The sequence below is a fragment of the Indicator indicator genome, chromosome 6 (assembly GCF_027791375.1).
Source record: "Indicator indicator isolate 239-I01 chromosome 6, UM_Iind_1.1, whole genome shotgun sequence".
Lineage (NCBI taxonomy): Eukaryota > Metazoa > Chordata > Aves > Piciformes > Indicatoridae > Indicator > Indicator indicator.
In genome coordinates, this window is record NC_072015.1 from 16,966,999 (window position 1) to 16,980,346 (window position 13,348).

The 13,348-nt window shown below is 38.8% G+C and overlaps 1 protein-coding gene across 1 annotated transcript in view; it reads right to left on the reverse strand.

Annotated features, from left to right (window-relative positions):
• Nucleotides 1-570: 570 nt before the first annotated feature.
• The window catches only part of SLC9A3 (solute carrier family 9 member A3), a 55,557-nt gene continuing 42,779 nt past the window's right edge, over nt 571-13,348 (reverse strand). Inside the window, exons 10-16 of the mRNA XM_054381651.1 lie at nt 11,047-11,176; nt 8,442-8,557; nt 7,756-7,885; nt 7,049-7,225; nt 6,414-6,489; nt 2,631-2,744; nt 571-821 (exon numbers count right to left, since the gene is read on the reverse strand). Coding sequence (XP_054237626.1) covers nt 571-821; nt 2,631-2,744; nt 6,414-6,489; nt 7,049-7,225; nt 7,756-7,885; nt 8,442-8,557; nt 11,047-11,176 — 994 coding nt within the window. The remainder of the gene's footprint in view (nt 822-2,630; nt 2,745-6,413; nt 6,490-7,048; nt 7,226-7,755; nt 7,886-8,441; nt 8,558-11,046; nt 11,177-13,348) is intronic.

Genomic DNA, 13,348 nt, shown 5'->3' on the forward strand with positions numbered 1-13,348 from the left:
TCCTATTGTCCATCAGAATCAATAGAGTCCAACAGGTTAAAGGACTCATCTGACCTTTTATGGGCAAACTATATCCTTTGGTAACTGCAATTGGGTTGTCTTTCCAGAGCTTCAGACTGCCTTGCTTACATCTGCAGACAGTAGTGACAATGTTACTGGAAAAGACCAATCACTTTTTAAGGGAGTTGAATCACAATTACCAGATTCCTATTAGGGACTTCACGTACAAATTTTATCATCTACAACTGACTAACCAATAGACCTGGAGCCTCTTGAAAATGGATGCATAGCATTCCAGTATTTGGGATACTATTTTCTTGGCATTTAAAATATTCATGCCAAAACAAAGAGCAGGACTCCAAATAGTTACACCGCACTTCTGCAGAAGGAAAATAGAAAGTTACTTTGTAATTCAAGCTAGCGGAAAGCTGAAGGTGTATAGCTATGTGGAGAAATCAGGCAGGAGATGCTCTGGAAGAAGAAAAAATCAGGAAAGTAAGTTTGGTTGTCAGTGGTCAGTGTTGATAGGAAGGCTGAATAAAAATAAAGGTGATAACATCTTTTAAAATTTTACATATGTGTTGATTCCGGGAGAAAAGATCTGGGTCGGTCCTCTGGGCCATCTGCTAGCAGGAAGGAATCTACTGATTTATTGCTGAGCCGGAATGGAGTGAGTCGTCTGAAGTTGGTTGGAGAATATGGGATCTGCACTCGGGCCCTTTGTGATGGTACCACAGTATCTTCACTAGATAACCATGGTGAGAACTTCATGTAGATGCTTTGATCATCGTCATCAGCTGAGAACACTGGGTTATCAATTCCTAAAAAAAGTTCATGAGTGACAAATCCAATCAATCAAAATAATTTCTCAGTAAGACAAGATGCTTTGTAAATGGGCAATAGACATAATGGGGCAAAACCAGGCCAGTATAACCAGTATAGGTGCTGCTAGACCATTTCACACATACAGGTTGATCTTTCTACCTTGACAAATGCTAGTTGCTTTGGATTGCTATTAAAGAGAAAAATTGGTTATTATATCCAATATGCAGCTGTGTTAGGGTTAACTGGAGATAAAAAAAACCAATTAAAAAACCCCCAGTGAAGAAATACTAAGTAAAATAAAGCACAATATAAAATAGATATTAAAAAAAAAAAAATAAGGAAAATTTCGGAAAAAATGCAAAAGCATAAACTGCACAACTCCATAAAGGAATGAGTTATTTGTGAGTGAGCTATAAATCAATCTATATAACAGTCAAAAGTAAGTTACAGGAGCCTTTTAAAATAGATATCAAGATTGTAGTGTTTGAACAGAAAAATAAATTTTAAAATTAGTCTAGATCTGCATCTTGCCACCCACTTATTTTTGGATTAATTTCTGGACGTCTTTATACCTTCTCAAACATAAGAGTTTGTCATGGACAGGTGAAATGGTTTTATCACTGTCTGCCAGAAGAGTACAGACACAAGACCTTTTCTTCACTGTATGCACAGTGCTACATGTGAGCATACAGTGGCACACTGAAAATTCAAACAGAAAAGTGCTAAAGAGAAATACTAAATTTTCTCAGAATCACAGAATCACTTCGGCTGGAAAAGACCTCTAAGATCATCAAGGCTAGCCATCAACCTAAGACAACCAGGTTCAATCAATGATGTCCAAAAGTGACATGTCTACATGGCTTTTGAACACCTCCAAAGGTGGTGACTCACCACCTCCCTGGGCAGCCCTTTCCTATGCCTGACCACTCTTTCAGTAAAGAAATTTTTCCTAATATGTAATCTAAACTTTCCCTGGTGCCATTTGAGGCCATTTCTTGTTGTCCCATTGTTAGAAGAGACCAACCCCCACCTTTCTGCAATCTCCTTTCAAGCAGTTGTAAAGAGCAATGGGGTCTCTTCTCAGCCTCCTCTTCTTGAGACTAAACAATCTCAGTTCCCTGAGCTGCTCCTCCTAAGACTTCTTCTCATATCATGTAATTTCTGATACATATGGTGAATGACTTTCAATCTTTTTTTTTTTTTTTTTTTGAGACTTTCTGGACTTGAAACTAAGTCCAATGAATGTTCCAGGAATGCTGCAAATCTACCTTTTTCAGTGACTCCTATGAGCCTATAAGGATGTGAGGCACTTGTGAATTTAAAAGAATAAATCTTGTTTAAACACAAACGAAACAACAAAACAGCATGGAATTTGTCACAACAAATTGCTTCAAATGCAGGTAGAAGCCAGTTCCAAAGGACTGGTATTGAGTCGCCTTGTAAGGTAGGACAACAATAAAATAATATTTTCCATTCCTAGAAATAATTAGTGGGTTTAGATCAAATTTAAGCAATCACACTCACACCTTCTATCAGCAGCAAATGATCTCCATACCTCTGGATATTCAAAATTCCATTAATTAACATTAATATGAAGCAAAACAAAACAAAACATAAAAACCAGGCTGAATCAGCAGCATTTCTAGCTTTTGGGGTTCCTTTGGTGTTTTGTTTGTTTGTAGGTTTTTGTTGTTTGTTGGTTGCTTTTTTGTTTTGTTTTGTTTTTTTTTTTTTTTTTTTACATGTAAGGAAAAAAACCCAACAAACAAGACCCAGACAACTCTGTAGGTAATTAATATTTTTACCAGTAGGAGTATCTGTGAAATTTTGCTTCGTAACATTAGCCAGGAAGTCAACTCCTTTGCCAAGATGTAAAGTTTCATAATCATTATTTTCTTCTGATTCAGAAAACTCAAAATCTGAAAGAAAAAAAAAAAAAGTCCAATTTGATCAGAGATTCATAACAGTTCTGATAGAAAATGCTATTTCATCCCATTTTGATGCTGGCAGTTGTCAAAGATACATCTTTTTAAAACTCTAGATAAGAGCAAAATTTAATCAACAGCTGTAGCACTGAAATGCAAACGTGACTGTATATAGAGTTTGCAGTTTAGACTCTGATCACATCAAGAAACTCATCACAGGTTTCCAGCTTGCATAATTATCTGGTACTATGATAGAGAGAAAATCCATACTCTGGCTAAGCTTTTTTCTAACAGCATTATCTGCTTTCCTGGGACTGAAACAAATCAACCCATGACATGGCATCACTGCTGCTGCTGTAGTTTGTGCCTCAAAAAGCTCACATGTTGGTCAATGTCAGGCCATTACAATGGCCAGTCACTGCATTTCCATCCTTTGACAGAGACCAGCAGTGGTATCCTGACTGACTTCAAATATTGTGATATAGTTGCTACTTCCGCTGCAGTATGCAGGTCAGTTTTACAACCGCTGTTAAATCACTTATTAACACTATCTTGCAATTAAGCTTTCACTCTTAAGTAGAGGATGACATCTATACACAGTGTTCTTTACTAAGACAACATTGAATGACCCACTTGAAAGTGTTCAGAAAGCTATTCTTATCTAAAAAAATCTCTAGCATATTACACTTAATCAGCCAGCATGTATGCTCTAGAAAATTATTCAAAGAACATACATAACAAAAAATATTTTTGCATGGAGTTACTGAGAAAAAGTGAATCCCTCACTACCTCACATCTTTTTAAGATTGAAAGAACAGAAGAAAGAATACAAATAGGATGTAGTTCAGTAGCGTTTAAAGCGTTTTAAGTGACATGTACGTTTTAATTACGTAACAAATATAATTAATATCCATCGTGGAATCACAGAATCATTTACACTGGGAAAGACCTTTAAGATCATCAAGGTTAACCATTAACCTAACACCAACAAGTGTGGTGCTAAACCATGTCCCTCAGCACCACATCTTGGCATCTTTTAAATACCTACAGGGATGGGGATTCAGCCGTCTCCCTAGGGAGCCCATTCCAGTGTTTGAGAACCCTTTCAGGGAAGAAATTTTTCTTAATGTCTAGTCTTAACCTTCCTTGGTGCAATTTCAGGTTATTTCCTTTCTTTCTATCACTTGTCACTTGGGAAAATAGACCAACACCCACCTCACTACAACCTCCTTTCAGGGAGTTGTAGAGAACAATAACATTTCCACTCAGCCTTCTCTTCTCCAGACTATACAATCCCAGTTCCCTCAGGTGCTCATCATAAAACTTGTCAGACCCTTCAGCAGCTTCCTTGCCCAAAACTGAACACAGTATTCAAGGTGCAGCCTCACCAGTGTCAAGTACAGGGGGGCAAACACCTCCCTCCTACTGCTGGCCACATTATTCCTGATATAAGACAGGATGCTGTTGGTGTTCTTGGCTACCTGGGCATACACTAGCTCATGTTCAGAAAGGTGTGAACCAGCAGATCCAGATCTTTCTCTGCTGGGCAGCTTTCCAGCCACTCTGTCCCAGCCCTGGAGTATTCATGGGGTTGTTGTGGCAGGAGGAGGCACTTGGCTTTGTTAAACCTCATACAATTGATTTTGGCCCATTGATGAATCCTGTGCAGATCCCTCTACAGAGCCTTCCTACCTTCAAGCAGAGCAACACTCCCTTCCAATTTGGTGTCATCTGCAAACTTACTGCATAATGGGCCATTAATCATTTTGTTTTGGATTATGGGGGTCTCATCCTGTTCTGTGTCTTCCAGGTCAGGGGGATGAGTATCCAGAAAACAACTAAATCTACTTCTAAAGACCGAGGCAAAGAAGGTATTAAGCCTTTTCCTCATCCTATGTTCCACATTGCATGAAATAAAGGATGGAGACTCTCCTTAGTCCTCCTTTTGTTGCTAATATATTTGTAGAAGCATTTCTTGTTGTCTCTAACAGGTGATGACAGATTATTTTCCAGCTGGGCTGAGGCCCTTCTGTTTTTCTCCCTACATAGCCTCATGACATCTTTGTACTCCTGAGTGGATGGACCCTTCTTCCAGATGCCATAATCTCTCCTTTTCCCCTGAATTCCAGACAAAGCTCTCTGTTCAGCCAGCCTGGTTTTCCCTGCCTTCTAGTCTTTCAGCACACAGGAACAGTCTGTTTTTTGTGCCTTTAAGACTTCCTTCTTGAACATCCTTGAACTTCCTTCATGTCCTACCTTTCTGGACTCCTCTGCCCTTCAGAATTGCCTCCCAAGTGACTTTCTCAACCTGCACCCAAAAAAGCCAGTCTGCTCTCCAAGGGCAGTTCTACTGATCCCTCTCTTACCCAACATGGAGAACATTATTATTTCATAATCGCTGTGCTCAAGGTGGCCACCAACGGTTACATGCCCCACAAGTCTTTCATTGTTCACAGACATAGGTCCAACAGGGCACCTTCCCTAGTTGACTCCATCACCAGCTGTATCATGAAGTTATCTTCAGAAGAGAAGGCTCTGAGGTGACCTTATTGTTGCCTTCCAGTATCTGAAGGGGGCCTACAAGAAAGCTGGAGAGGGTCTTTTTAGGACAGCAAGTAGTAACAGGACTAGGGTAATGGAATAAAGCTGGAAGTGGGGAGATTCAGGCTGGATGTGAGGAAGAAGTTCTTCACCATGAGAGTGGTGAGAGCTTGGAATGGGTTGTCCAGGGAGGTGGTTGGGGCCCCATCCCTGGAGGTGTTTAAGGCCAGGCTGGATGAGGCTCTAGCCAGTCTGATCTAGTGTGAGGTGTCCTTGCCCATGGCAAGGGGGTTGGAACTAGATGATCCTTGTGGTCCCTTCCAACCCTGACTGATTCTATAATTCTATCTTCCATATACTGTTCCCTTTCTGATGTATAGTATTTCCAGTAGACATCTGGTAATTTCAAGTCCCCCATGGGAACAGAGGCAAGCAATTGTGATATTTCTCCCAGCTGATTATAGAACATTTTGTCTGTCTCTTCATTCTGGTTGAATTGTCTATATTAGACTCCCATCATAACGTCCACTGTTTGGCCTTCCCTCTGATTCTTTCCCATAAACACTCAACCCTATGGTAATTAAATTTTAGACATTCATAGCACTCCTAAATATACAGGGCCACACCTCCACCACTCCTTCCTTGTCTGTCCCTTCTGAAAAGTTAGGAGCCACCCAGTGCATTACTCCAGTCATGAAAGTCATCCTACTCTTCTTTTACAGCAACTATATCATAGTTTCCCTGCTGCACAATGGCTTCCAGCTTCTCCTGATTGTTACTCATGCTGCATACATTCGTGTAGGTACACTTCAGTTGGGCTGATGATCCCACCATCCTTCTGTAGGCAGAAGCCCTAATTCCTGCCTGGCCATTCTCTGATGCCTCCATGGTTTCTAACCTGTCAACAAACTCTGTACCTTTCCTGCCATATGGTTCTCTGTCCCCAGTGTCTACTGAGACAGCAACAGGCTGAAACATCTCACTAGCACACTCTTCCTTTTTGATTTAAGATTTACTGTTGCACATTACTGACAATGAAGCTGGTAAAATGCAGGTACTGAAACTAAGAAACTAAGAGTCTCAGTACAGGTACTGAGACTAAGAGTCTAAGAGTATTTTTACCTTTTTCCTTCAAAGGAAAATCTTGTACTGGATTTTCTGAAGGTATTTTTCCATTTGGTATTGCACTACTATTTCGCTGAAAGAAACCAAACAAAGTTATTGAAATCATCATCAGCTACCAATGGCAATAAGCTCCTTGGAAATAACATTAACCCCAAAATCTGTTGTAGATTTTTCTTGAGATTCAATATGTATCCCATTAGCATCTCTCCCTGTATTTGTGCTCCCTACAGGAAAAGAAAGGAACTTTGTCTCTTTGTATGCTGTACATTCCTTTTTAGGTGTATGTAGATTTTGTGGGATGTTCTGTGCAATAGTGCTACCCTGCTACACCTACCCTGCAATCTCTCCATCCTGTTGTAGCGTTGATTAAGGTCTGTTGTTTTGCACCTGATCAACAATCCTTCACCCAGAAGAAAGGTCCCAAAGCACAGAGAAAAGCAGTAGGTGAGAAGATGCCCCTTGAGTTATCTCATAGTTTAATCTCTTCTTGTTTAGGCCCTTTAAGTTCATGAAGTTCTACAGGATAGAGATAAATGCACAACACAGGACTCTTCAGAGTCCTCCCTGCCCCCCCCAGCCCCTTAGTTTGGATAAGAGGTTGCTACATCGGGGTCCTTGTGAAAGTGTTTTACCCTTTTTTGGCCCCGGTCTCGCTTGTGGATTTTATTGAGCTTCTTGGGATGGTTTATTCCTAGTTTGGTACTCTTGAAAGATTCTAAGCGCTTCCTCATTGTCCTATGGAAAATTTCTTTGTCTTGTTTCTCATCTTCACTATGCATGATCTCATGTCGACTGTACAGGTGTTTGTGCTGTGGCCAGGAAGGGAAGACAATATTTATTTATTTAGAAATACATCTTGAAACCCTGAATCAACGTATCCCAGCAGTGTCAGAAAAATGCAAATAACTCCATAAAAAAGAATGAACCAAGGACTAGTCTGAAGGCATTCATGAAACACCTATTTTGCTTTCTCTTTCTTCACTATGAAACAGGTATGAGTCCAGGAATTTTAAATATGTAAGAGTGACTGCCATTTAAAGTAAGCCTCTCCCTATAGGTGTGAATCACTTCATTTGATACACTCCATTTAATCCTGCTTCAGAATCCATATTGGACCCTGTTCTGCATTCCACTGGCCCCACTGAAATTAAAGGCACTAGTGCTGTTAAAGAAACATGTTCATAAATGAGAAAGAATATAGACAAAGAGCCTATCTTCCTCAAGGGTGCAGATTTTGCAGATGGGTTCTTTCCTTTTCAGTTTTGCTCCCAAGTTTGGGTTCCTAATGTCTCTTAGTTTTAGACTGGAAATAAGTCCAATGCTAGCCTTCTGCTCTCACCTCCTGCCTGGGTTTATACAGGTACTGTTGTAGAGTGTGATGAGCTACTGTGTCTTCTGTGTCCCGGATACTTTTCCTCCTCTGCTCTAAAGCTTGCATGTCAAGGCAAACTGGTCCAGCTTTTTCTCTCCTGAAGAAGAATACATCGTGTATATACAAAAGCATTAATTGTTGAAGAGGAAGAAAAACAGGAAAATGGGGAATGAGAGGAAGAAATTAGGATGAAGTTTAGAAAGAAAAAAAAAAAGGCAAAATCTCCTAAATGAAAATGTGGGGTTTTTTTATTTTTTTTTTTCTTTCAGGTAGATGTAGCATTAATTTTTCAGTTTATATGAACATACTCTGTTTGGTGAGAAAATCATTACAGAGTTAAGGAAGTAGCAGTTCTTTTTCCTTGCCTCTCTCTTGACGTTTTCTGAAGCAGAAACAACATCAAGCCCTCTCTATAGCAGATGGTGAAAAAAAAGGCACATGAAACAACTCTAATGTGGGTATCTGCTTCATCTTACCAGCCCTGACTGCAAATATCTGTTTGTGTGCAAAATACAACAGCACAACTCTATGTGTATCCCCTGTAATTTGCACTTTTCCAAATCTAGAGCACCTTTTCAGTTTCCTCAAATGTAACAAAGCAGAAAAAAAAAGGAAAAAAAAATAAAAGAGCCAAATCAGTCCACATTACTTACAGTAAATAAGCAACAGAGCTTTCCACGGTACTTGGGCGTGGGGTGCTGAAATCCACATTTACCATGTTGTCTGTACTTGGGGAACGTATAAAAGCCAAGGAACCTCTACGTTCTCCCTAAAGCAGAACAAGACACATTACAGCTGTAAACACCTAGGACAAAACGTGTCTCAGAAAATGCAGATAATTTCTGAGGCTGCTATATTCAAGCAGCACAAGAAGCACAAAGGCACAAGTTGTATTTATTTAAGGAATACAAACCACTTTTTTTGCTTTTCTGGTTTCTTTGCATTGAGTGATATTATCCCAGTGAATAAACCTAGGAGAAAAAACATTCCAGTCTTCTAAATTGATTTGTAAGGGACAAGCAATTTCTTAGGCATCAATCTGTTTGTAAATCATATCCTAACGCTTTCACAGCCTCTTTTCTTCTCACAGACCCTGGCAAGGCTGAACCTTTCACTTTGTACCACATTGCAGACTAAGTACATAGGGATACCTGTGAGGACTTTTATGACTCAACACATCACTACACGAACAGCAATGTTTTCAAAGATGCAAGACTGAGTAAGTTCTCTACCAGATCGGAAGCAGCAAATGTTAGAGGTCTAGCAAATACTGGTATATGCCTACAAGACTAATTGAGAGAGGTTATGTCATGAAGAGATAAGATTTGTTCTCATTTCTAAAAGTAGTGTAACAGTGGTGAATTGCTGGAAAAACTCAGCTTTATGTCTTCATGTGTTTCCTTACTGCTTGCACAATATCTTGTTTAGGTGAAAAGTAGCTGTTGGATGACATGGTGGTTACATAGGCTGAATCTATCCATGATTTTGATTCTCAGCAGAGAGAAATCACATAGCAGGTCTCTATATTTCAAATTATACTGAAGTTTAATAGAAAAACCAAGAAAATACATGTCCCTTGGAGAATATTGAATGATGCCTACTCCCCAACACGGTCCCCCACAACATCCTTCTTTTTAAGTTGAAGAGATATGGATTTGATGGGTAGACTGTTCAGTGGATAAAGAATTGGCTGGATGGTCACATACAAAGAGTGGTGGTCAATGTCCAGATGGAGACACGTGACAAGTGGTGTCCCTCAGGGGTCTGTACTGGCACAAGTAAAAAATTAGAAATCTAACTTAATTTGACATTGCTATATGGGATTAAAGACAGTATTAGGTAAAGATTCTGGGGCTAAATATACATATCTTAGTGATCTATAAAACCCTTTACATCTGTTAAAGACAAAAAAATACAATAATGAATCTACTAAACAGATTCAGCAGTGAATATGTACGAGTCCCATGTTCATCAGCATCAAAGTCATTATGTAACTTTCTTCCTCTGAGATGTGACCCAGAAAGCAACAAGAAAAAGAAAATTAGTTCTGAGATCAGATGGTCTGAAAACTGAATCTCAAAAAAACACTCAAAAGGAAGTATTTGTTTGTTTCATGAACCATTTGCTTATCCATTTGCTCCATTATTTGCTTAGCTTTTGAGACACTAACATAATTTCTGAATTTCATCTTATTTTCTGAATTTGATCTTTGAACTTCCATGTTTCACTGGAACATTGCTGCCTGTCTAGCTCATTTTCAAACAAAAGAGATTAGTAGTGGTAGTATCAGTCTCAGTAATTGTGTTTGCTCCAATTAAAGACATTAGTTGTGAAAATGAGTTCACTTGGAGATTACAGGCATATATAATCACTTCAAAGATCCCTGCTTAACAGATTCCATTAAAAAATATCCTTTACACTGTATAAATATTGCTCATTTGTAGTGATTTGAACTAAGGTGGCTAGTTTCATACTGAGGAAGATTACAAATCTGTTAACACTGCTCCAGTTTGGGAATGGTACTAATGCAGCAAAAAACAGTAACTTCTTTCCATTTTGTAGCTTTAACAATTTCTCCTGTTGCAAGTCTAAAGTTTCTCTAACTTTACAGTTGATTGTGTTTGATGTCTGTAGCATATCACTTTAGCCCTCGTTTTTGAGCCGTGGGTGTTATGATTCCATTGATTTCAAGTTACCCATCCCAATATTTTTTGATATTGCTGTCATGTGGCAGAATGAGATTGTAACAGTCCACTAATTGGGTCATATACGCACATCATTTGGAACTGACCTTCTTCAAATCAGTTTTGTCATCACACCACACTGTTCTGCAGGAGCCAGACTGCTGACACATTTAAAAGACAGTAGTTTGCCTGATTCTTTTGGAATTACAGTTTTCTTTCTCTCTCTCTCTCTTTTTTTTTTTTTCATGCAATGAATATGGAAACAAAGTTATTTGGTAAAATCCAACAGAAAAGTACACTGACAACATACTCATACTTGGCAATCAGGCATAATACTCAGCCACTCAAACAAGTGATACTGAGAATCAGAACACATAGCAATAACAAAAATAAAAAAGAGGAGAAATGAAAACAGTTTTCTTTCATACTTTTCCTACAATGTATTCATTTTAGATTATATTATAAATTAAAAAAAAACAAAACACAAATCAAACCAAACCAAAACCTAAAATAACCAACATAACCAACCAAGTGCAAATAATGCCATAACACATCAACAAGTGCTCACAAGTACCTCAGCCACATAGCTAATTGCATCCTTCAAGTTGAGTTCATGGAAAATGTTAAGGATCTGGTCTCTTGATTTTTGAGCAGACCTTCTCATCAGTACTTTACTGAGGAATCTCCTATCAAAATTGGACCACCTGATAATTTAAACAAACTGTGTTAATGGCAACAAAGATTTCTCTTTTCACAGCATTTTTAGTTTAGTATAAATTTTATTTTTGTGAGCTAAGCACTTTTGAAAAAAATGGTAAACACAGCAGTTAAGAGGGATTTGGGTTTGAAGTTTTTCAATTAGCATTTAAAGAAAGACAAGGAAGAAACTGCTCCAGAGTTATGTAGCTGTCACAAAGCATTTAATAGGTTCACTTACGAAACACTAGTACTAAAGCAAGAGTACTATCATTATAGTATCCCATTTCAGAGTCACAGGAGATTTTATACTCTGGGAGACTATGCTTCCTTATTTTTCCACTTCTGATTATGCAGTTATATTTAATACCTTTATTCTAAAAGTTTGCTTTTCTTTCCTCCTTTGGACAGTCAGCCTAGAAAATCAGTTTACATCAACATTGCCCTTCCAAAAGCACTTACACTGGGCCCTATTCTATGGGGAACAGAGAATGAGTCTTATGAGGAGCAACTGAGGGAAAAGTCTGGAGGAAAGGAGGCTTAGGGAACACTTTCTTGCTCTCTAGAGCTCCCTGAAAGGAGGCTGTAGTGAGGTGGGGATTGGTCTCTTCTCCCTAGTAACTAGTGATAGGGCAAGAGGGAATGACCCGAAGTTGTACCAGGGGAGGTTTAGACTGGCTATTAGCAAAAATTTCTTTACTAAAACAGTGGTCAGGAATTGGAATGGGCTGCCCAGAGAGTGGAGGAAAAACCTGTGGGCACAGCACTTCAAGACATGGTTTAATGGCCATGGTGGTCTTAGTTTGATGGTTGGACCAACCTTAATAATTCTATGACAGAAAGGTCGTTTATTTTCTGTCACTTACACTTCCAGGCTTGTCTAATAGTAGGATATCTGACATTTTGTATTTAGGCTCCAGAAGATAAAGGCTGCTTTACTTTCACATACCTTCCTCAAAATTATCTCTAAAGGTCATGAAGGTTCTATTCATCTTGCCCAATCATTATTTTGAGTTTAGAACATTTTATTCAAATTACTGAAAGCTTATTGTTGTTAAACATTATTTGCAAAATTGATAAGTACTTCTCTGGCCAGAAGATCTGACAAGCATGTGGCTAATTCAGCCTGCCACAACTTAGTGTATCAGTGAGGATACTAGGAGCTGCCAGTTCTTGAGGAAATAGCATTTCCATGTACATATAGTCTAAAAGAAGCAGTCTTAAGGTGGTGTCATTCAAAATATGTTAGCCATTAAACCACACAGTCAGCCATGAATTTACATTAAACTACTCCTTCTCTACTCACTCAGGGAGATTACTCTCTGACATCTAGGAAGTCAGTCTCTAATATGGCACTTTAAACATATTTAGCTCCATCTTCAAGACAGTATTTTAAAACTGAGGATGCATTCCTGTGTATTACAGCCTGATGACATTCACTCCAATAAAAGAAAATGAAAAATTTAGACCAAGAGAAATAGGATGTTCTATTTGGGATGCCTCATGAAAATTCTTCACTGCATAAATGAACAAAGAGTGAAAAGAAAGGAAAGAGTTCTGCTTGAACTCACATGTGGCCTAGCTCCAGCTGAGGACTTGTATATTTAAATGCTAAACCTAAGCTAATACACTCAGCTTCACTGCAAGGATTAGAGGAGTGCTCTGCAGAAAGCTAACACAAGTGCACGGCTTTTGGATTGAAATTGACATGCTGAGTCAGCAGGAGGTTAGCAGGTCAGACTGTGACTGCAGATATGAAGTGACCTAACCTTAAATAACGTTCTTGAATACGACCAGATTTAATGTCCTTTTCTCACATTTGTTCATCGAGACTATGGATGTCTCCCATTCACAACAGTAACTTTTCATATGCACTTCAAAATAAATAAATAAATGGTGTCTGTGTCTTTAGAATCATAAAACCATAGAATCATTAAGGTTGGAAAAGACCTCTCAGATCATCAAGTCCAACTGTCAAACCAACACCACCATGCCCATTAAATAACATCCTGAAGTGTCATGTCTATGTATTTTTTTAACCCCTGTAAGGATGGTGACTCAACCACTTCCTTGGGCAGCCTTTTCTAATGTTTGACCACTCTTCAAATCTAAACCTCCCCTGGCAAAACTTCAGGACATTTACTCTTGTCCTATCACTAGTTACCTGGGAGAAGAGACCA